Below are 24,318 nucleotides of genomic sequence, written 5' to 3'. Positions count from 1 at the left end.
TGTGAGAGGCGCCTCCTTGGCCGCCCCCCCCCCACCTATACGCCCTCATGGTCTCGCCCGCGGGGCAGGCGAGGGAGGGAGAGGAGGGGCAAGTCAGGGATGGCGGGAAGGGGGTCTGGCGTTGGTAGTAGGCACAAAGCGGGAAACACAAAGCCTGAGGGTGCTGGGCCTGTTCAGCCTCGGGAAGTGATGTCTGAGAGGGGATCTCATCAGTGTCTATAAGTATCTGAAGGGAGGGTGCCAGGAGGATGGATCCAGGCTTTTTTCGGTGGTGCCAAGCAATAGCTCAAGAGGCAGTGAGTGGGCAGAAACTGATGCACAGGAAGTTCTACCTTAATATGAAGAAGAACTTCTTTACTGTGCAAGTGACTGTGCACTGGAACAGATTGCTCAGAGAGGTTGTGGAGTCTCCCCTACTGGAGATACTCAAGAACCATCTGGATACAATCCTGTGCCATGTGCTCTGGGATGACCCTGCCTGAGCAGGGAGATTGGACCAGATAACCCACTGTCCTCCCTTCCAACCTGGCCCATTCTGTGATTCTGTGAAAAAGCAAAGTGGTGTTGGCTAATGAAACCCTGATGTAAACAGTTCATCGCCACTGCCACCCAGAGTGCTGCATGTGCTCAGCAAAGCCTCCCAGCTCTGGCCCCAACAGCCACTGGAACTGCTCCCTGGGCAGCTTGGGGTCACCCCATGCCCTCACTACATCCCTTTGGGATGTGGGTGCTCCAGGTACCTGCACCTGCTGGCACCTGCCTGCCCCAAATGGCCCAGGGGGTGTCTGGGACACCAGTCCCTGCTGCCCCAAGCTCTTACGTGAAAGTGGGATATTGTAAGTCAGGCTCAACACAAGTCTTGGCTCAGCTTTGGGGCCATGCTTCTAACTTGGCTACATCTTCCTGCTGAACATAGGAAAGGTGTAGGAGCATAATAGTGAGTGTTAGGTTCTCTCTGGGAACAGGGGACTGACATCTGGACCTTTTATTTGCACCAGGTTTCTCTTGGTTCCCCTGACAGTAGTAACAGTACATGTAACAAAAATGCTTCTGGAAAAGTGTATGAAGAAACAGAAGTCTATTTTAGGTAAGTGTCTAGAACTGCTGAAAATATTTTTCATCACATCCTTCACCCAGCATAATTTCAACATGAACAAACACAATGACACTGAAGATACAGCTGGAGCTGTTCTGGTACTGCCACTATTATTTAAAATTCGTTTATTTTTAAATATCTGAAATCATGATATTAATTGATTGATTTTATAACAAAGTAGTTACAAAATTTTAAATAAAAAAAGTTATATGGTGTACTGCTGAAGATTCACTGCCAGCGATCACAGCACAGTGCTCTCAGCCCACAGAGCCCCTACTCCCAGCAGTAGTTTATGTGAGAAGTGCTGCAGATAATGGGAAAAATAAGTGTCTTCTCGAATGCTAGAGTTATTTGATAGTTCTTAGTGGTTAGGCAGAGCAAAGTTGCAAAAGTCATCTAGAAAGAAGTTGTGGGTACAGCCAAGTTTGCCATCCCCTGTGTTAAGGAAACTTCCCTGTCTAACCACTCTGGCACTCTGGCAGTCAGACTCGCAGGACTGAGGCCCCTTCAGAGCTACACCCCCCACACTCATAGTCAGACCAGGTTTCCTCACAAGCTTGACCCCAGGTTTCCCATAGCGCAGTCTCAGACATCCAGATCCTTAAAATAATTTAATCTTGGTGCAATAACTAAATAAGAAAATAACAGCTCGTGCTGGTGTCTCCGAGGAGGGACCCTGAACAAAGAGACCCCTGGGCTTTTAGACGCTCACAGTCTAAGGAAGGGCAAGTCTGGGGGTCGTCGGCTCCTGCCCTGTCGCTGAGTGTCTGGTCCCCTGGATGGGCCATGGGTCCAGTGCCCTTTGTTAGGCAAAAGGTCAGCAGTTCACAGCCCCTTGCCTCTGGGCTTCTGGGTCTTCTGCACCCCCAGAGCTCAACCTGCAGCTGGCACTGCAGCTGCACACTGAGCTACCTGCACTGAATGTATTCTTTAACACCCTGGACACAAGTTTTCAGTATTTTACATGGCTTCATCCTGAGGCAACATGCCTATTGTAATGGAGAGCAGCCCTTATGCCTTTGCCAGCTGGAAGCCTGTTGAGCCTTAGTCGGCCAACAGCCTTTGATGTAATTAAATGATTCTCCCTCCAAAGCATTTTTATCTGAGCCAAATTATAGACATTAGGGTAGCAGCAACGTTGGCTTTGCCAGCCAGGACTAAAATTAGGTTGCATGATTTATCTTACAACTTGTTTGGGTGCTGACAAATAGTGTCAGATCTCTGCATGGATTCCCTGAGCTGCACTTATGTGGAGGAGAAAAGCTGGAGGAGAGAACATCAGGAGGGTGGAAGTGTGTCACCCTTGCTTCATCACTGCTGTGTTCTTTTTAACATGTCAGTGCCACCCTGCTAGAAAGAAGGATGTTCTGTGAATTCTATAGCTATCAAATTTCTTTTTAGATAAAAACATCTTTAAAGTTCTTTTCCACTAGAGGGGACTGGCTTCTCTGGTACAGCAAAATACAAGTTGAGTATGATTTCTGCCTGTATAACACATCAGCAGAGGTAAAGATGGGGAAAGAAGAGGTAAAGGGTCATGGATATAAAATAGGGCCTGTGTGAATTTTTAGGCTGGAAATTGCAAATCTTCTAACTGAATGTCCTGAAAAATCATGTCAATGGGAACATCATGGGGCAAAAACCATATTTTTAAAAGCTGGAGCTTGATAATTTTTAAGTCATTTCATAATGAGGTTGTTGGTTAGAAAAGACTGCATTCATTAAACCAGCTGATCATTTTTCAGCTTGCAATTTTCTCCAAGCAAGTGACTTTCGTGTGCTTTTCTCTAAACATACAGTATTTCAAAATGTAAAAAACAAAATCTCTTTGAAATTCATGACTCTTTGATGATGAGGTTCAATTTCCTGTATTGTTTGCCTTAACAAGAGAAATGCAAAAAGGAGCAAAATTGAAAGTATCTTTTGGGATTTGAGTTCTCCCATGAAGAAGCCTTAATTTTTGTAAGGCTTCTGCAGCTAAATGACAAAAGCATTTGTGTGAATACAACCTACCTGAAAGGAGATTGTAGCGAGGTAGATGTTGGTTTTTTCAAGTAGCAAGTGATGAGAGGAAATGGCTTCAGGTTGCACCAGGGAAAGGTTTAGACTGGATATTAGTAAAAATTTCTCCACGGAAAGGCTGGTGAAGCAGAGCAGGCTGCCAAAGTTAGTGGTTGAGTCACCACCCCTGAAGACATTTAAAAGGTGTGAAGGATGTGGTGCTCAGGGACAGGGTTTAGTAGTGGAGTTGGCAGTGCTGGGTTAGCGGTTGGACTCCATGTTCTCAGGGGTCTTTTGCAGCCTGAATGGTTGTGTTTGTAGTTAAGCACAGCACTGGCACTAGCGTTCTGCAACCTGAGGTTGGATTATTTGACAGACTAAAGCCCATGGAATCACCGAAGGTGCATGTTGGGCGATTGGCAGCAGACTGATGAGGTGCCCTTTCACCTCCGCTGCGGACAACCCTAGACCTGAGCTACTTGCTGCCACACATCACAGAACCACGGCATAGTGAGAGTTGGAAGGGGCCTCTGGAGATGATCTAGTCCAAGCCCCCTGCCAAGGCAGGGTCTCATAGTGCGGGTGACATAAGAACGTCCCCACGCGGGTTCCAGATGTCTCCAGTGAGGGCTCCCGCGGCGCCTCCCGCCCAGCCTGCGGCTCCAGCGGCACCGCCCCGCCTTCCCCCCCTGTCCCCGCCCCGTGAAGCCGCGCCGAGGGCAGGACTCCCCAGCGCCGCGGCGAGGGCAGGAGGCCGGTTCCGGCGGTGTTCCCCCGTCTGGGCAGCGCTGCCGATGCTGTGGCCTCTGTGCCTCGCCCTGGCAGCCGCGGCGGCGGCCGCGGGCGGGGCCGGGCAGCCGAGCGCCGAGCGCAGCGCGGTGTGGGGGCCCGGGCTGCGGGCCCAGGCGGCGCTCCCCGCACGGTACTTCTACGTGCAGGCCGTGGACGCCGAGGGGCAGAGGTGAGGGCGCGACGGCTTTCCAGGGACATTGTGGGCAGTCCGGAAGGCTTGGGGTTTTCTTGTGGAAAGGGCAGGCTGAAAGATCTCGACCTTACTTTTTTCTGTATATCACTTAGTGAAAACTAATTAATTTTTTCTATGATTATCACATAACTTCGCGATTTGCAGGGGATGAGATAAGAGGATGAAAATGTTCAGCAGCAAAACATACATGTTAGTCCAACCAAAAATTTATTATTTATTCTCCTTTGTCAAAACTTTAACAGTGACAAATACATTTAATTTATTATATTCAGGCATCCAGCTTGTTTCCATTGTTGGGAACATCAGTATTTCTCCTACATGTGTAGGCATGAGATCAGTAGAGTCATTTACTAATTGCTCCATAGTCCATTAGATAAAACTTCATAGGAATGAAATAAGACGAGGAGCAATGGCCATAAACTAAAACACAAGAATTTCCACCTCAGCGTGAGGAAGAACTTCTTTACATTGAGGGTGGCAGAGCACTGGAACAGGCTGCCCAGGGAGGTTGAGGAGTCTCCCTCTCTGGAGACATTCCAAACCCACCTGGACACATTCCTATGTCACCTGCTCTAGGTGACCCTGTCTTAGAAGGGGGGTTGGACTAGATGGTCTCCAGAGGCCCCTTCCAACCCTAAGTATTCTGTGATTTTGTGATTTTCAGAGGACAGTCATGGCTTCCCATTTCTAAAGGGAAGAAACTCTGATTGTACAGCCCAGGTAGGAGCTTGGAATGCTCCATCCAGTCATCCAGATTAGATGCACCATGGCTTGTGTCAGTCCAGAAGCTGCCAGTTCAGTTTATCATGGAAAGTAAATATTTCCTGCCTTTCGTTGAACTGCCAGCTCTCTGGTATGTCTGGACAAGTTAAGGTAACCAGGCTGTTGGGCTGTAGTCCAGCTACTTAGTAGTAACTTAGTCCAGCTAGTCCCACCACCTCTTTCTCTATTCGAGGGTCTCAGTAAATATTTTGGACTATGTTTAAAGAGATGAAAGAAAGGTGGAAGAAAGTTGGCAGATGCAGCATTTTGACTGCACCAGCTTTGTTCGTACCTCAATGATATGTGATAACTTCAGATGGTTTTTCAGATTACTGTATTTGGTTTTATGGAGATTTTTCTGTGTTTGGTATATGGTGAATTTTACCAAAATATTATAAGTACACACTGAATTACATGATCCCACTGTAATGTTTTTTCCCTACTGAGACAATGGAATTTTTAGTATTCTTTTTTTCCCCCTTGTATGAGCTACCATAATGATTAAGATGTTTAACTTTATTCTTTACTTCCTTAAATAATACCTGGAAAATAAAGTAATCTGAAAATATTTTGCGTCTGAATGTAAAATAACAGACTTCTTAAGCTGCTAAAGTGAAACTTGTTTTAGTATTTTTTTAATATAGAATCATGGAATGGTTTGGGTTAGAAGAGACTTCTAAAGATCACCTCATTCCAACCCCTATGCCATGGGCAGGGACACCTTCTATTAGACCAGGTGCCTCAAAGCTCTGTCCAGCTTGACCTTGAACACTTCTACTTATGGGGCATCCACAACTTCTCTGGGCAACCTATTTCTGTGTCTCATCACCCTCATTGTAAACAATTTCTTACTTATATCCAATCAAATCTACTCTTTTTCAGTTTAAAACCATTGCCCCTTGCTCTGTCCCTACAGGACAGGACACCAAGATATATCCGTTTATCTACATGCTCTCTACCTTCCCATCATTTTATATTTGAGCTACTACTAATCAAGAGCTGTGCTGGATTTTTAAAGCTGCTCTGTTCCCATATAGTCAAAGACCGTATTTCCAACACTGTTCAACCTATAGGGCACCAAGTGATTTTTAGAGGTGTGTTCATGACCGAGTGAAACCTTCTTGATGCCTTATGCTTCAACACCATGAGACATTTTAGGTAACCTAACAAAATTCTCTTTGGAAAAAATCACGCCTTGTTTGTGAGCATTAGGATGTACTCAAAGAGGCCTAGCATGGCTCAGTGAAGTTACTGGAAATCTGTTGGCTTGAGAAGGAATGGGTTGGACTAAGAAATCTGTTGTGTGTTGGCTTTTTTATTAAGCTCCCACTTACTCTCTGGGTAGGTTCACTTCGTCACCAGGTGAAAATGCATTCCAGGTGAAGATCACTGCTCCTGATGAACAGTTCACTCGGGTTGGTGTGCAAGTGTTAGACAGGAAAGATGGTTCCTTCCTCGTGAGATACAGGATGTACGCAAGCTACCAAAACCTGAAGATAGAAGTCAAAACTGGAGATAAACATGTTGCACAGTCTCCATATGTTTTAAAAGGTAAGAGGCAGCATTACACACAGATTTCCTATCACAGTTTTTTCTCACAAACTGTGTACCAGAATGTCTTCTTGGATAAGCATAGGATTCTTTGGGACCTCAGTACTTTTCCGAACTGTCAAATCCATTGGAATTATGGATTCATTATAAGTGTCCTACACATACTATTTAAAATAATAAAAAGAAGCAAATGCTGTGAAGCTGTTGCCTAGCAAATACATGGAGAGGGCTCACACAGAAGCTGATGTAGATTGACATGACTCCATTGAAATTAAAAAAAAAATTCAAACGTCCATTTGGAGAGTTGCTGACTGCTTGACCCTAAGCAATGAATGTTCAGTACCTGACCCTCTTTTGTGATCTCAACAAGTCAATATTATGATTTATTAAAAATAATAATTGTGTTCCTGATAGGACCTATTTACCATGAAAACTGTGACTGCCCTCAGGAGGACAGCAGTGCATGGCTGGAAGAGATGAACTGCCCTCAAACCATGCCACAGATTCAAAGAGACCTAGCAAATTTTCCCACTGTTGATCCAGATAAGATTGCAAAAGAAATTCCACAGAGGTTTGGACAAAGACAGAGTTTGTGTCACTACACCATCAGAGATAATGAGGTATGGAATGAGATAATCTGAAGTCCCTTTGGGAACTTGGTAGCAAATCATGCAACTGGACAGTTTGGCTGTTCCCAGTTGTAAAAGCTTCTTTGCTTGCTTCTCTGTCCTTGAATACTTTGCAGTTTGTATATGAGCTCAGCAATATCTGTCCTGCTTTTATAAGTGCTTCTTGTCCACATTGCAACTGAAGCAACTGCAACACAGCAAAGGCAAATTACTTTCCAGGCAATCAATATGAGTACTGGGCACACACCCAAGTCTCCTAAATGCTAATTCAGTTTCCTGTTCGCTGAGTAATATTGCTGTGAAGTATCACAATCATCTAATTTGGAGTGCATTAATACATTACATTGTGCATAGTTCTGAGGTAAGGAAATACCACTTTTAGTTCCACTGAGGATCAGAGCTACAATTCTTTTTAACAGAACTGTACTTCAGTAGAGTTTTAGAGGGAAATGAGTACAATGGAACACAACAGAAATAGGCAACCAGTTTCTGTTTCCATGAAACAGACCTGGAATATTTTAAAAAGCAGGCAAAGCTTGTAATTTTTTTTTGTCAGTTTTCTGTGATGAGATTTCTAAAGCTTCCCAGCTGATTCGTAAATCTGTACAGCCATACAATCTGTCTGATTAGTTGCTAAGCAATTAGAAGAGCTCTAAATTGTGGCAGCCATTCTCTGAAATGAAAACACCAGGCCAATAAAACTTTTGTTTATTTTCAGGTTTATATAAAGACATATGGGGAACATGTTGGCTTCAGAATTTTCATGGATGCCATACTGCTTTCTTTGACAAGAAAAGTGAGTATATCTGCACAGTCATTTATTCTGTATGCCTCAATTTATAGAAACCTGGGCTTAACAAATACACTGCTGCATTTTTGTTGCTGTATCTGTTAAAAAGCTCTTGTTCTTTCATTAATAATGGAAAGGTCAGATGGATTTTCTTTATTTGAAGCTGGCACGTTCTAGAATGCCATCTGATCAGAGTATCACAAAAGTTAATTGAATAGCAGGCTTTTATAGGTGAGTTGATAAATCTGGACAGGTTGTGTTGGGTTTTATTTTCTGTAGACAAAATAAATCATCCTGTAGCATTTAATACGAAATTTGCTAGTACATTTTACAAGATGACTTAAAAAAAGTAGGACATGTATATCATCCTCCATTAAATTCAGTTGAGGAGGAGTACCACAAGCCCAGCAGGTGGTGTGTGGGGAAACTCCCTTGATTGTACAAGCAAAAAGCACCATGAAGACTCTTTCCTAGGGAAACTTTGGAAAAAAAACCTGACGTACATGGTGACAGAATATAGCAGGGCTAAAGTTTCAGCACACACAAATATGTGATTTTTACATAAAATAAGTAGTAAGAGAAATATGAATATAGCCAAGTTAATATCTGGTTTTGACTACAGAAAGGCAAAGTGCCTGGCCTTTTAAAAAGGGGAGAAGGAAGAGAGAGGAACTACTAAAGTATGGAGCTGTTCACCTAAAAACCTTTCTTCAAAATTTAATAAAAATGAACACATTATAAGTAGCTGAAAGATAAGGTAATTGGTATGAAACAACATGGATTTATCATGAAATGTAAGTCATAGCACTATAATTTCTTTCTATAACAAGATAACAGTTTCCCTGTATGATGTCTTCATTTTAGGCTTTTGGGGTTAAGTCTCACAAGTTTCTCACGAACAACATAGAATTCCTTGCCTAGAAGAAACTAATGTAACCTGCTTGGAAAGCCTTACTTAAATAACTTTTGCCAGTGTTTCCAGAGATGTGAAAGGTGTCACAAACATACTTTTCAGAGATTTATCATAGATTCAGTCACCATTTAATAACTAGTTATATTTTGACTGAATAATGGACTAGAGAATATGCTTATTGAATTTTCAGATAGCAAAAACGAAAGAACCTGCAAGCACCTCATGGTACAGCATTATAACTTTAAATTTTCTTAACAAGTAAGAGACATTTTATGGAAAAATGGATAAAATAAAGTGCCAAGGGCAGGATACTACACAAAGGCTGGATAAGTGATATAGTTATGACAGCTATTTAAAAAGGAGGGAGTGGTAATTTTCTGCAGAAAAGCGTGAAGGTTTAAGGTGTCAGGAATGTAATGTGAGTCAACAGTGGCATGCTGTTGTGAAAACTAATCACATATTAACACAACACGTGAAAGAAATGTAAAATAACCATCCCCAGGATGAGTAATGGATCGGTTATGCTACTCTGTCTGCCTTTGGGTGTCATGCTTTAAGAAAGATTGCACAGGAAAATGGTAAGAATGACTAGACATACAAATGAAAAATCATTTAAGTGGGGATTATTTCATCTAACAGTTTCTAAGAGAAGATGCCAATGTAGCCTTTAATTATCTAAAAGGTTGTTCCACAGAAGATGGAAGTAAACTGTTCTTGGTGTCAGTAGTCAGTAGAAATAATGGAATTAAATTGCATCTATGGAACTTAGGCTGAACATTGAAAAATAATTGCTAACTCTGGAGACAGAAACTGTTTACAGATCTAGAAGACACGGTTTGTCTTCTCGGAAATTTCTATCAAGACATTGTCACCGAATGACAATACATCTTTTGGTCGGAGAAGAAGATATAACCTGTTGAATGATTCTGCCATTGAAGATAAAATACAATTTGTATGGGTTTGTGCCCATTATAACCATTAGATGGCACTGTGCTAATGAAGTTTAGTGCTGAGGATTAGAATGTGTAGCAACTCCCACGGAAGGTACACAATGAAACCTTTTCTGTTCGTCTGTGTACTGAAGGCAAAAAGTACTGCTTTGGGTATCTGCCTCTTCCTGTGTCGTCAGGTTAAAGAAGAATATCTTCCAACCATTTAGGGGAGTTTTTATATTTGCTAAATTATTAACTTCTTTTGCTTTGAAAGAGGCAACTGAGGGGGATGTAGTAGAGATTTATGTTTTTTTAAAAAAATTAAGAGAGTGAACTGAGATACAACCTGAGTTCTACACTGACATTATAGGTACCTTCAGGTTTCTGTAAAACACAGCCATATGTCATCTTTTGCCTTTTGCTCTCCAGACTGAACTGTCCTACTATTTTCAGATTTTCTTCACAAGGCAGCTGGTCCTTTCCTTAGAAAAGTGGAAAGCTGCCTTTCTTTGTACCTTTTCTTACTTCACTTGCAAATGCCCAAACCACATGCAATGCTTAAGATCGGGGTGCATCACAGTTTCATATAGCTGCAAAATTATGTCCTCTGTCCTGCTTCCTGGCCATCAACAGTATTTTGCTTGCTTTTTAGCTGTGATAGTGATTTCAGCAATGGTTCCATACTACAAAATATATTAAATAAGTGAGGATGTTATGCTTAATAATTAACCCCAGCTCTGACTAAATGTGGTCTTCCCATCATAGCTGTTCATTTCTGTTTCTTCTGTTGGATTTAGGCATCCTGCAGACACAAGGTGAATCAGTTCACTGATGTGACAGAAAACTAATTTACCACCCAACAGCGATATCCCATATAGTAACAAGGTGGTTCAGCTTATCTTGGAACTATACAATTGCTTACTAGGTCCCAGTGCTAGCCTGATACAAAGATTGTGTGGCCAATTCTGTAAAGAAACCAGCTTCTAAAAAGGGAGCACTTTTGTGACTTTGTACAAATCTTTTTCTAAAAAAATATTATCTTGTAGGCTTTACTTTGTGGTCTCAGTACTTCTAACATGTTTCTAAAGTCTAATGATGTATTACAGGTATATTAAGTATATTAGACAGCTAGTTATTTTTTCCTCATGCTTTCAAAATGCAAGATGGCAGCAGAAGAATACTGCTTTGTGTTAAATTGCACTTGTGCCTAATTTGCTTCTGTTTAGGTGAAAATGCCAGATGTAGAATTTTTTGTTAATTTGGGGGACTGGCCTCTGGAGAAAAAGAAGTCCCCACAGAACCTGCACCCCATCTTCTCGTGGTGTGGGTCCAGTGAGTCAAAAGATATCGTTATGCCAACATATGACTTAACAGACTCAGTTTTGGAGAGTATGGGACGGTAAGAAATTGCTTAAACTTTCCACAAAATTCACAGTGAATGATTTTCCATAGAGATAAGTGTATTAACTGTTTCCATTTATTCATTGAGACAATGGCACGCTGCAGGTAGGCAGTAACTGTGTAATCAATATGTTAACATTATAGTTCACTGTTTTATTTAAAAAACCAAAATCAATAGCAGTTAGAATGTTTCAAGGGTAGTTATTTGGTTTGTTTGCTTTGTTTCTCCCCACATGAACGTATTGATGACTAGCCACGTGTCTTTTTTTCCTGATTTTGTTAGAGTCCGTTTTTCTGTACCTTTAAAATCCCAACATAGCTAGAATTCTTGAACTAGGAGCTACCATCTCCCATGTTGATTACTGATCATAATTAGGCTTGGCAACTGTTCTGTTGTTGTCCTGAAATACTGCCGAGCCAGCTTCTAAGAGATCTCTGTAATCCATCTTGCAACTGTTTATCATTTCACTGCATTTAGTTCTGGTTCCTTTTTTTTGTTATCAAGACTTTCCCTAAATTTGCTACCTTCTGCCCTCCCAGTTTATGTGTTTTAATTTAGCAACGTTTTTAAGGAAGTGAAATATGCTGTATTAAGCAAGTTACTTTACCCTGCATCACTTTCACCTGTTTGGAAAACATATCCACTTTTACCTGCTTTTTTCCATGACAATTGCCAGGTGCTCTTTCCCCATGCCATGTTGTTGAACTGATGCTGTCATGCCACACGTCTGTGAACTTAACATTTGTTATCTGTTTTTATTGCTCTAAAATACTGATACAATACAGATCATGGTGTGCTCATGACTTACTTTCCTCCTTAGTATTCGCCTGTTGGTACTGTGAACTCTTTGAAGTAATGCACTTAAAAATATTTCCAGCAGGCTTCCCTATTAAATCACTTCTTTCTGCTCCAGAGTCAGTCTGGATATGATGTCAGTTCAAGCAAACACTGGCCCATCGTGGGAAGACAAGAATACCACAGCATTCTGGAGAGGACGTGACAGCCGCAAAGAGAGGCTTGAGCTTGTAAAACTCAGCAGAAAATATCCAGAGATCATAGATGCTGCTTTCACAAACTTTTTTTTCTTTAAACATGATGAAAGCCTCTATGGCCCTATTGTTAAGCACATTTCATTTTTTGATTTTTTTAAGGTAAGTCACTAACCATTTTTCATAGAACTAGGTTCTCGATGTTTCCCATTATCGAATAACTTAGTATGTATTATTGATAATAAAGTGGTTTTTAGTTTTTCAGGACAACACCAGTAACAAGCATGAATAGACATCCCTCCAGGGAGATTAACTGCTATGTAGCTCTTACACTGAAGATGATAATGTCTGATTTACGTCTAAAGGTTCTATAGAACCTTATGTAATCTATATAACTTCAAGTTCCTTTTTATTTCTTTTTCCTGATTCAGCGATCAGGACTACTAACATAACTAACATAGTGGGAAAATCGGTGGATGAAGTGGCACATCTACCCTCACATCAGAGGATGAGCGTCTAAGAATTCCCGGAGAACTTAACTGATGAAGAGGGCAGCTCTGTGTACCCTGCACTGTGATGAATTCCAAACTAAATAATAAAAGCTACTTAGACATTGATGCTTGCCTAGCCAATCCTACATGTCTCAATATCGGCAAGTCAGTAACACCAGTGCCCTCAGAATAATATAATCTAACCAAGCCACTGGGATCTTGTGTTTGTTAATAACGTATGGTCCTTTTCTTTCCAGTATAAATATCAAATTAATATTGATGGCACAGTGGCAGCATACAGATTGCCTTATCTACTAGCAGGAAACAGTGTGGTGCTAAAGCAAGACTCCATATACTATGAGCATTTTTATAATGAGCTGCAGCCGTGGAAACATTATATTCCATTTAAAAGTGACCTGAGCGATCTACTAGAAAAACTACAGTGGGCAAAAGAGCATGATGAAGAGGTAAATACACATTTAGAAGTGCTCAGTAATGTTTCTAGAAGAGAACAAAAATTGCATTTCTTTAAAACAAACAAAAAAATGTATTAGAAGAACTTAAAAATTATTTTTAACTCCGCAAATAAGAAAAACACTTGAAAAAGACATAATACTGTCCTTAATTTGAAATTGAACTTTGCAAAAAATGAAGAACATTTTCATAACAGTGCCTTAACATTTAAATTAAAAATGCTTATTTAAGTTATCCTAAACTCTCAACATCATACTTAACTCCATAACCAACACTGGCATCCTGAAATAAATATTAGTTTTGGGGAATAATAAAAAAACAAAACAAACCTTTTATTTTTTTTGACAGGCAAAAAATATTGCAAAATCTGGACAAGAATTTGCAAGAAACAATCTCATGGGAGACCACATTTTTTGTTACTACTTCAAACTTTTCCAGGTCAGTATATTTTTAATGGCTACTGGCACAAAAATAGAAATCACAAAGAAAGAATTCAGGGCAACGGAGCTGCTGGAAATTGGCCAGCCCAATACTTGAAGCCACAAAGCAAGCATCAGCAATTAAAATCTTAATTTGGTTTACAAACGTATTCAATTATATCCTGTGAAACCCCTTTAAGACTGTGGTGATGTGATGCTTTGAGAAGCAGTCAGATCCCATAAATCGTGATCTAATCTGCAAGAATATGTTGCCCACAATGATCAAAGAATTCCACATCAGATGCACACCCTGTGAACCACAGCTGAAAATATCTGTGCATTAGCACCAAGGTACCGAAACTCCAGTGAGGCACCCGAAGGGGCTCCCTTCTGCAGTTAAGTATCTGCTTACCCTGTGACACAGTGTGGAGTAACAGATTGTGTACCCCAGAGTTTTTACAGAATTACTCAGCTGAGTTGGTGCAGTATTTACAGCCAGACATACAATCTAACAACTTTATGAATTAACAATACCTTTTTTTTTTTTAAACTAGGAATATGCCAGCTTGCAAGTGAGCGAGCCAAAAATCAGAGATGGAATGGAGAAGGTGCCACAGCCTGATGATGACCTTTTCCCATGTACTTGCCACCGAAAAAAGGTACAGTACATGCAGAGTTAAACATGAAGTGCTAGGTGTCTTCAGTTCTTGTCAACCTCCCTGGGAGAGGCGCTGCTCAGTGCCCCTGGTATCAGTTAACAGGCCAAGCCATTAACACCTATCAAACTTAGAAATGTTTCTTGATGTATTTGCAGGACTAGACAGTGAAAAATTGAGCTTCCAGTTAACTGAAACACATTTCTTCTTTCTTGACTGCAGGCCAAAGATGAACTCTGACAGAAAGGAATTAATTAATTTTTTCAGTATTTGCCTACATTCAGACTGTCAGAAAGAAGAAAAATTTGAATTAATATGCCAGTGGATAATGTCAGTGGATATTATGAAGTTTACCATATAATGATCGACATAAGGAAGAAAACAAAGTACCTCCTATTTCCTTTTTATTATGTGGTAGTGGCAGAATCTTGGTTCAAACACATTTTTATAATTTTTTTTAATAAAAAACATGTTTGTATCAGTTATGTGTTCCTGTCTTGAGTTACCTTGGAGATCCAGATACTTTTTACTCATGCTTGTTATACTGAGTCTTTTCAGAAGTATGTTCTGCGTACATTTGCTCCCCACACACATATCTACCCAAAGGCTTCTTTTTCAGACCATAACCTTGATCCTTCTGAGAGAATCAGTATTCTCAAAGTTAGGGGTGTGGGGTTCATAATAAATCTTGTTAACCTGAAGGAAAAACACAATTCATATATTGCTGTTAGCTTTGGTTACACCAGCAGGTTACTCATAGCCCATAATGGGGAAGGCTGCAGCTGCCAGCACACAGGAAGTGTTTCATCTGCTGTGCAGTGTCAGAGCTCAGACAAGGACTTGAGTTCCCCTTGCTAATGGGCAGTGGGGTCCAGACCCTGGACTGCCTCTTTAGAGCCCTCCAGAGAAGTCTTGCGCAGCAAGTCACACTGGAAGCAGAACCGCTTCCTGCTCCAGGAGCTCCTCCATCCCTATAAACACAATTTGTTGTTCATCAGTATTTATTAGAGGGCCTCTGTGATCAGTCCTTTACACAAAGGACGTGTCTGGAGGAGACTGTTCAAAACTGTAACCCACGTTCTTTGATCCACTGGCCAGCTGTGCCTGCATTACCTCCTCCTCCCCACACAGTCCCACAGTCTGGCTCCGTGAGGTGGCGACACTGTAAACCATGAGACTCCTCTCAGCACCTGGGAGTGGAGGATGTGGGACCAAGGCAGGGCAGTACACCAGGCTCACCAGCCTCAGGGGATGTGCTGGTAGAATTCTACAAATCAGTAGGTTTTAATTGCAAGCAAGTACAGCATCAATGATGTACTCAGAAACTGAAGGTACCTAAAGATATGCTGTCCAAGTAGATTTTTTTCCAGTATATTACTTCAAATATTAGTCAAAAGCATTTACTTAGTGCTCTCATTCCTAAGTGTTGTATATGGTTAATTGCACAGAAACACAGAAAAAAATGCTGCCATGATACTAAATATTTTCTGTCCTTCAAGAAGTTCTTTATTGTTTTGCATATTTTTTTAATTCATACAAAGCTTTATTTGCATTTGCACTGAGACCTGTGAAAAGATCTGTTTTAAAAAATATGCCTCTCAAAAATAACAAACTCTTAATTTGCCATATTTAGGAAAAACTATATGAAGAAACTGCTTAAATACTGCAAATTATTTGTGCTCCAGTTCAACATTCTCTTTAAGCCATGAAAAAACTTGTGCGTTTATTTCTTCCATGACATCATCTGTTGTTCGTCCTTTGACTGCCATCCCATGGTTAGCTTTATCAATCCAATGGATTTTCTTGGGGGCTTTCATTTTGCTTGCCACACCTTCTAGCAATTGCTATGGAGAAAATAAGAATTAAAAAGTTAGAGAATCAGCTGCTACAAACTGTGCAACTCCTAGATGTCTCTCATTTTGCCTGTGTAATGCCTAATAGGCAGCTCTTAAAAACAAAATGGATTTGTGTGCAAATGAAAAACACCTTGATAGGAAAATGGGATGATTCTGTATTCAGGATATGAATGCTGTGCTCAGCAATGGGATCTGCTCAAAGGTCTGCCCTCACTCAAACACAGAATAGCAGCAAATTAAAACTTCAAAAACTGAAAAGGTCACAACCCTGTGCAGGCACCTTCCCCACAGTGACAAAGGAATCCACTTCTACTGTTAGAGGGTAGTGCTAGCAATAAAGATAGAACTTTCTAAGTCAGATTTGTCTATAGGGGCTGAATAGCAATATAATTTCTTAGGGAATTAATAATAATTCCTTAGGCTTTGATGCTGTTGCACTTTCTCAGCAACCAGATCTAAGAACCAGTTCAGAAACTCTTAAAGATTTCTGCATTAAGAGGGCACTCCAGGGATCTGCCGGTTGCTAGCCTGACTTATTTTGGTGACAACTCCTCTCAAATGCACTATGACTCCTTAGAAGCTGTCCAGGCATGGAAAATGCCAGTTGGACACACTCCCAAATTCAAGCTGACCTGTTCAAGAACAACAGATACTTGTTTGCAGGAAAATGAGGCAGAAAACCACTGTGTGCTCACCTCTGCACACCTGCTCTTCATCTCTACAAAAATATCACTCTCTGCTACAGAAACCTGATTTGTGAGCCAGAACTGCTTTGCTAGAAGAATTTGTCATGAAAACGTGACAAATATGAAATTGGTAGTGCAGTACAGCATATATGTTTTGTAACCTGAAATAGTTAAAACAAAATAGCAACTCACTCCTTCCACGGGCCACTTTTAATTTGTACAATAAAAACCACTTAAATCTGCGGTATTGCAGTGGCCCAAAGATGAGTTAGCTAAAGTGGAAGATCAAGCGTGATCCATAGGTTTTAAGCAGCAAAGGAAAGCACTACAAGGCTTCCTTATGTCCAGCAAAGTCCACCCAAGGTTTCCTTCAGAAGACCTATATTTAGAGAAGGCTGTAATCAGGTACACCATACAGATGTCACTCTGGCTCATTTTTACTCCTCCAGACTGCCTTTTCATGGCAGGATTTACAAGGGTACTCACTTTTTCACACATCTCATCTGCTGATCCTGAGACAAACAGCACTGGACAGCTGATAAATAATAAATCTTCATCCCGGAGCTTGGACTGAAGTTTTGGTCGATGCAATGGGTAAGATAAACATATGAGACCTCGAATGAAGTCATCATCATCATCATCATCATCATTCTGGCTAAGCTGACGTATCAGAGAGGCAGCAGCTCGTGAGCCCATGGAACGGCCTTTCTCCCATGTAGAAATAAAGGAAAAAGTATATCTGCTGTCACCTCATTCGCATTCTGCTTGAGTAAACCACTCCTAAAAACAATCCAACTGACTGTATATCAGTGTACCAGCAGTATGAAATGCTAGCGATGCTTTTATTCTTTTATTCCATGAAAAATATTAACCTTAATTTCAACCTTTTCTGCTAAAATAGTTGTCTAATTATATTATGATTTCATGTACCCATTTAAAAAAGAAGGGAAAAAGAAAAGATAAATGAAGAAGGATCCTTTGCAATACTGGAAGGATACAGCCCATCCTGGGGCAGGGGGAAGAGAGGGATAGGTCCTATGCTCTAGAGCCTTGAAATTTGGGATAGCCATTATATAATCTTATATAATTCTTTTCATGCAACCCCAATCTGGTCAAATTAAAACAAAGTTCTATGCACCTTATTCCCAAAACCAAACCAGCAAGTGTTTATGCACACCTCAAACTTCAACCTAAAAGTAAAAGTAGAAGGGGAAAAAAAAGATAAAGTGTGAACTTGTAGCACGAGGTCAGTCAGTAACAGCAGGGGAATATCAAAGCATCTCCTCAAAGACAAGGCATATGAGCTGACAATGCTCTGTAATTGAGTGTTACAAGTGGCTGATTCCAGTGGGATTAACTTGCATCAGCACAGATTTTGTTTCACTTAGTCAGAGAACATTTAGAATTTCCCATATCAAGTTATTCCTAATCACCCCATCTACTGCCCTTTTCACATAATACAGCTTTTTTTTTTTTTATCTGCCACTAGGTTTTAACTACCAAAACCTGTTTTGGGAAAACTCTTTTCCATTTACCAGTAACTAGAATTCTTCAAGACCTGCAGTTAAAAAGTACACATGGATTATCAAAAAACTCATGCCCTGTCACTTTTAAGTGATAAGTAAGTTTTCTCCCAAAGTACCTGGAAAATGCAATCTGTTGCTCTTTCCTTCCTCCTCTACAGCAAGATCTGTGGCATAGTGAGGAAGGTGAATAGATCTAGACAGCCATGCTCGAGAATCTGACAGAAGCAGCAGGCTGAATGTTCCCACTGGTGACCCGAGCAGCAGTGCTGCTCAAGCCAGCTGCACACATGCCCTGCACAGTCACCAGCTCCAGGGCTGGTCACATTCAGCTCCAGGGGAAGACCCCCAAATGCAGATCTGTAAGTGGGCTTGGCACCCATGTTCCCATGGCAGGCAGAGGGCTGCTGATCCACTAATGAAGGTTACAGAGCATTAAACTGTCAGCTCTCCCCAGCTAACCAACTACTGGGAGGTTATTCAGCTTGTTCGAACATCAGACTGAAACCTGTCATCCACATCTGTTTGTTCACTTCTCAACAAAGTGGGATAGACTTGGAATAGTTACAGACTGCTATTACTGGAGACAGTATAAGAGAGAAAAATATTGATAATAAAAACAATACCTGCAAGGAAGACACCATAAAGTTTATAATCATCAGAAAGTTTTAAGTATTCCTAAACAAATAAGATAAAGAGAAGCATTACAAGTCAGAATTATGACAGCTGGGAAGCTGGAGATTTCTTCTGTTTGCAGCTACTAAATACAAAATGGGAAGCTCTTTTAGCGCTTCAGATTAAACAAAAAACAGATACATACAAGTTGCTCTCTTGGTTTTTTCACACAAATGGTTTCATAACATTTTGTAGCAACGACATAAACATAATCGATTTCACATTAGCTCTCAGCAAGTCTAAAATATCAGGTGCCCTATCAAGTTACCAAAACATGAGTGATTACTGTGTATTAACTTAGTGTAGTAACAGAGGCCATGCACGCCCTTGGCCCATCAAAAGGAAAAATGTTACCAAAAATGCCCTTCATTCAGATCATGTATTTCCAATTACACGTTTGAGACACGATCATTTAAGTCTGACAGAAAAGATAAAATTCAGCAACAATTTTCAGTTTTTAGGAGACAACTAATCAGATGCTATCTTAGCAGAGGCCTTTAAATTACCTTTACACAGCAGCATATTAACATAAACTCACTAACAACATTGTGCTTCTTCCAAAAAGAATGTAGAACAGATCCACATTAAAGAGAGAAAAGTCTGACTTTAAGTTAATGTACATATAATCCCAATGACATACAAATTAGTTCCTTAAAAATTGGAATTTGTTCCCCTACAAAACTGCCTCATGCTCAAGGAAAAGTGCTTCCCATGCCCCACTTAAAGTCACAAAATAATCAGGAAAAAATTTCCGTTCCGTCCTACATGCTCCAGAAGAGGAGGATTATCTAAACTGATTCTATTGCAACAAAAGCTTCCTTATTTTAACAAAACTTAACTACATGAGAGCATCTTTAACAATGTACCAGCAGCAGAAGGAGATAAACATCTGCATATAAGAGGTTAAACTGATTTTGAAATCAAAGAGTACTTAGATATTAGGGTTCTCATACGCTAATTCCAATCTCTCTTGCTTCAAATCCTGCCATGACCCAGTCCCCTACTCTTTCCCAAAATCTGCTTCTCCAGCTTCCAAGCCTCAGAGACCCAGCACAACTCCCAGATCAACTTCTTTCTCTCAAAACTACTTTTAAAGCTGTTTCTCTTAATCCCCCACCCCTCACCAAGCCCTCCCAGAACACCTACCTCTTGCTTCCATCCCAAACACTTGAGTTTTTTTTCAAGCTGCAAATTTTCCAGGAAACACCCTTGCTTTTTCTCAAACTTTACTCCCTGAACTCCAACCCACATATCTGTGGTAGCTGTTCCTGCTATTGCCCACGTAAGAATTGTTTCTGCTGTTTCTGTATACAGATAGCTCCATTTCGCTAATCATTGGTTCTAATTTTCCTGCTGTTGCCTGACTAATGCCTGGCCGTAATTTCAGAAACCTGGAAGACAACACCAATAGATCTAAGCTTTGGCAGAATTTGGTCATTTCTTACCACAACTGTTTTGAAAGCCTTAGTCCTATAAGCAACATTAAGACCTTTACAAGTAAACCGCAGGCACAGAACTCCACGGGATGCCAGATAGGTTGCCAAAGACAGTAAGTGAGGGAAATTCATATCTCCTCCAGCTCCATGGGTAAGAATCACTCCATATGTTGATTTCTTCTCTGGGACAGAGAAGATAGCATCAAGATATTTGTTTCCAAAAGGTATTTTCACTTTAACCTAGAAATGAAACAAACCCCAATATTATTAAAAAAAAAGGAAGCGTGTTCCAAGTCCACACATTATGATGAACTAAAATCAGACAAGAAATAAACAAAAATTGCAAGCCTGCTTATATTTCTTCCATTTAAGAGTACTAAATGAGTAAGTTTACATTACTCAAAGATTCAAAGATTTTCCATACAAAAATGGGCAAGTCACTTTATGACTCAACACCTTATGTGCTGCATTAGAAAATGAAGCATCCCTAGCTTCAAAGCATAAATTGAAACGATTCTTACCTTCTCTATGTATCTATGTCTAGCTTTTTCAGAACCAACTAGCAGCCTAAACCACAAGAATATGCAATATTAAGACACAGCTCAGCAAACATCTCCAGACTGCACAGTGGGAACCACTCACTGAAAGAAGCGCAGCCTGCATATAGTCAAGGACTGAACTCTCCCCAGGGACAGGAGATAGCACAGGTGCAGACAATGTCAGCTGCAAGGGGGGCGCAGAAACCCCAGTCAGCACAGGAGGAGCAGAACCAAACTGCTCAGGACCAGCTGATGTTCTGCAGAATGAAAGGGAGCTGGACAGCAGAGCATACGTGTTCCTGCTGCAGCTTCTGAGAACAAAAAGGCAAACACCCCGGTGCTGGGACGAAACCCAACTTCATTCCACTGCCTCCCAAAGGCTCTCCCTGGCAGCGCTCCCACGGGGGAACTGCGCAGAGGGGCAGGAGGTTGGCGGCGGCCTGGCCGAGCTGCTGCTCCCATAGCCTCTGCCCGGCCGAAGTGGTGGGAGATGCCAGACAAGGGGATGGTAGTGGCGCCTGTACACAGAATGGGCAGAGCAAACACAGCTGCACTTCCCGACCCCCGGGCCGCTGCTCAGCGGGGACCAGCCCAGGCGGCCTCAGCTGCCCACCAGTCATGGATGCGCCTCTGCGGAGAAGGCAGAGGCGGTAGCACAACCACCCCGCCCCGCCTTCCCCATCTCTAGGGGCTCCTCAGAAGGGAAGGGCAGTTGCCGAGGCTGCAAGACCCCACGTATCCCAAGGGAACAAAGGCACGCGGACCCCGCCGGCAGCAGGGCCAGCCGATCAGATACGGCCGGCGGCCATACCTCGGCATGCCCGCTCATCCTGCCGGTGACGTCACGCAAGTGACAGTCCGCCGAGCCAGTCCCGCCCCGGAGGCCGGGCACTGCCTGGCGCTGATTGGTCCACGGCGGGCGAGACCCCGCCCTCCCCGAGGCGAGAGCGGGCAGTGGGGAGGCGTTGGGGCTGTTGGGGAGCTCTGAGGGTGGGTGGGTTGAGTCGCGTTAAGTAAACAAGAACTGACGATAAATAGCTTTTAGTCCCCTGTACATATCAAAAAACACAGAATGATGGATGGTCACTCAGAAGAAATAAACCCAGCTATGTGGGGATTGCTTGGAAAGTCATGTTCTCACTGACTTCAGGGAGTACAAATGTGATGCTTCTGATGAGTTACAGATCACAGAATCAGTTACGTTGGAAAAGACTCTGAAATCATCGAGTCCAGTCTTTGACCGAATACCACGTTGTCAACTAAACCACAGCATTAAGTGCCATGTCCAGTAGTTTCCTGAACACCCTCCAGGGGATGGTGTCTCCACCACTTCCCTGAGTAGTCCATTCCAACGTTTAACAACCCTCTCCGTGAAGAAATTCATCCTAATGTCCAGCCTAAACCTACCCTGGTGCAGCTTGAGGCCATATCCTCTTGTCCTGTCACTAGCTGCCTGGTAGAAGAGACCAACCCCCACCTGGCTACAACCTCCTTTCAGGTAGTTGTAGAGAGTGATGAGGTCTCCCCTGAGCCTCCTGCTCTCCAGGCTGAACAACCCCACTCCCTCAGCCACTCCTCATAGGACTTCACCAGCTTCATTTCCCTTCTCTGGGTACACTGCAGCACTGTAATGTCCTTCCTGAACTGAGGGGTCCGAAAATGAACACAAGATTCCAAATGCAGTCTCACTGGTGCTGAGTACAAATGGAAAGGTCAGATGTTCAGAGCAACATCAGGCAATTTTTTTGACAGTTGGTGGAACACTGGATCTCTTTGGCATCCACAAGCAGGAGAGATAGACTCCACGGCTGGTGCTCTAGGTACCAACACATATCTATGCCTTGGACTGTGCTTTATTGTACAATAAATAACATAGTGTGTTCAAAACACAGCCCTAAACTGATGAAGACAGCACCAATAATCTACAACAGTGCTTGCAGTATTTGTATATTGAGTATTTCTCGGAAAAAAAAAATTCCAAAATCTCCTATTGCAAGGTATTTAGTCAGAGATCATGTTTTCTTCCAGTATCAGTGTATAAAAACTCATATCAATTAAGGTGCCTTATGACTTAGCTGATTGAAGATGTCATCACCAAATAGAACTTTGTTTTTCATGTGTTCACCTGCTGGAAAATAAGCACTCTCTGACTTCTGCTCCAAACATCTCACTGATTGTCACTCCACCAGCTGGATATTGTCAAACACTGGAATCCAAATCCTGCAGCCTTCTGAGAAGTGAACCTGGCATGGCAGCTCAGGTCTAACCTGCTGTCTCAATGACCACCCCTGCTGCATGAGGACAACCAGCCTCACAGGCAAATTCCCAGTCCAGGCATTATTATCATAAGTGTGAAAGACAGAAGTGGAGAATCTGAAAAAAAAAATGGGGAGATATATTTGTCTGAATTTCTACCTTGCCTAAAAAATGTTAAGCTAAAGAAAGATGCAGATGCTTAAAGCTGAGTGAAAGGCAGCAGCACAGCCTGAATGAGTTGTATGCCTTTCATGAGGAGCTGCACCACAGATGGTGTTGAGACAGCAGCTCCTTCAGCCATAGCTCAAATTTGGGCAGTCCAGCAGACTAAGGGAAAGAAAATGCTTCAGAGCAATGCAAGATCAATTTATCTTGGATGAAGATGACACTATTCTGATTAATAGTTAACACCAATTAAACCTTTATAAATGAGATATTGGCAAAAAGGGACTGAGAAGACTTGTTGTCCCAAAGTAGTTACAACCTCAATCTAGAAAATAGGAATGCAAGAAGAAAGTTAAGAAAAACTTCGTATTCATTTTCTATTTTTTTTTTCATTGCTTTCTTTCCTATACTTAAGTGTTGCTTATGTGGTTTTCTGGGGATTTTATTTTTTAATTTTTCCTCCCACTTAAGTCCACCTGCTATATTTGTCCTGCTTTATTCACATACTGTTTTCAGAGCAGTCCTTGAGGAACATGTATCCCATTAAATCTACCCAAGTGTAACCTCTTCGCACTGGAAAACTGCTTTCTTATGCTTTCCTCATACAGCAAGCTGCTACCAGTTTCCTTTCTATGTTCTCTCTTCATTTTCTAAGACCAAAACTCCTTTCAATATTTAAAAGTCTTCTCTGAATAAGCACAGCCTTCAAGGTAGTCTAGCTAATACCTGGCAGAGTCCAGAACAATGCAAATGCCAGATTGGATGGGGCTCTGAGCAACCTCGTTTAGTGGAAGGTGTTCCTCCTCATGGCAGGAGGGTTGGAACTGGATGATCCTTAAAGTCCTTTCCAACTGAAACCATTCTGTGATTCTATGATGAAATGAATGTGTCAGGAAGAAGAGACTCTGTCATTTTTTTATCCTTTGATCCATGCGAATGGGGTTGGACTAGCCTATTTTTGCCACACTTCTCCTGCAGAAACTCTCCTTCTGGAAAAGGAAGTGGTGCCAAATATTGCTAATATGTCAAAGGCTAGGAACTTGAGTTATAAATACATACATTAGATTCCAACTCATGGGCATATTTTTTATG

The 24,318-nt window shown here is 41.6% G+C and overlaps 2 protein-coding genes across 3 annotated transcripts; one reads left to right on the top strand and one right to left on the bottom strand.

The window, feature by feature from the left end:
* The first annotated feature begins 110 nt into the window (after window positions 1-110).
* Window positions 111-14,526, top strand: KDELC1 (KDEL motif containing 1). Of its 2 annotated transcripts, XM_017816720.1 has the most exons (11): window positions 111-296; window positions 999-1,087; window positions 6,190-6,395; window positions 6,810-7,015; window positions 7,743-7,820; window positions 10,886-11,058; window positions 11,975-12,212; window positions 12,799-13,008; window positions 13,364-13,453; window positions 13,989-14,093; window positions 14,313-14,526. In XM_017816720.1, the coding sequence occupies exons 1-11, from the start codon at window positions 249-251 to the stop codon at window positions 14,328-14,330; spliced, it is 1,461 nt and encodes a 486-aa protein (XP_017672209.1). In that variant the 5' UTR covers window positions 111-248; the 3' UTR covers window positions 14,331-14,526. The 2 variants fall into 2 exon arrangements, with proteins under 2 accessions (XP_017672209.1, XP_017672210.1); XM_017816721.1 differs by lacking the exons at window positions 111-296; window positions 999-1,087 and adding an exon at window positions 3,989-4,058 and having other exon boundaries at window positions 6,224-6,395.
* A 1,047-nt stretch (window positions 14,527-15,573) lies between these two features.
* TEX30 (testis expressed 30) lies at window positions 15,574-21,686 on the bottom strand. Its single transcript, XM_017816723.1, has 5 exons — window positions 21,617-21,686; window positions 20,276-20,506; window positions 18,782-18,833; window positions 17,119-17,336; window positions 15,574-15,934 (listed from the first exon to the last, which is right to left on the bottom strand). The coding sequence occupies exons 1-5, from the start codon at window positions 21,632-21,634 to the stop codon at window positions 15,761-15,763; spliced, it is 693 nt and encodes a 230-aa protein (XP_017672212.1). The 5' UTR covers window positions 21,635-21,686; the 3' UTR covers window positions 15,574-15,760.
* Between the last annotated feature and the right edge of the window lie 2,632 nt (window positions 21,687-24,318).

This window comes from Lepidothrix coronata, unplaced genomic scaffold (assembly GCF_001604755.1).
Source record: "Lepidothrix coronata isolate B3197 unplaced genomic scaffold, Lepidothrix_coronata-1.0 Scaffold57, whole genome shotgun sequence".
Taxonomy (NCBI): domain Eukaryota; kingdom Metazoa; phylum Chordata; class Aves; order Passeriformes; family Pipridae; genus Lepidothrix; species Lepidothrix coronata.
Note: the sequence above shows the minus strand (reverse complement) of the source record. Positions and strands in the feature narration are given on the sequence as shown.

Excerpts from the sequence above, each read along its gene's own strand:
- TEX30 (XM_017816723.1), bottom strand. Across the intron at positions 18,834-20,275 it reads AGGCTTTCAAAACAGTTGTG|GAATACTTAAAACTTTCTGA; the intron begins GTAAGAAATGAC and ends TTATTTGTTTAG. Across the intron at positions 17,337-18,781 it reads TTATGGTGTCTTCCTTGCAG|GCCGTTCCATGGGCTCACGA; the intron begins GTATTGTTTTTA and ends CATGGGAGAAAG.
- KDELC1 (XM_017816720.1), top strand. The coding sequence starts at position 249 with ATGGATCCAGGCTTTTTTCGGTGGTGCCAAGCAATAGCTCAAGAGGCA. Across the intron at positions 297-998 it reads AAGCAATAGCTCAAGAGGCA|GTTTCTCTTGGTTCCCCTGA; the intron begins GTGAGTGGGCAG and ends TATTTGCACCAG. Across the intron at positions 1,088-6,189 it reads GAAACAGAAGTCTATTTTAG|GTTCACTTCGTCACCAGGTG; the intron begins GTAAGTGTCTAG and ends CTCTCTGGGTAG.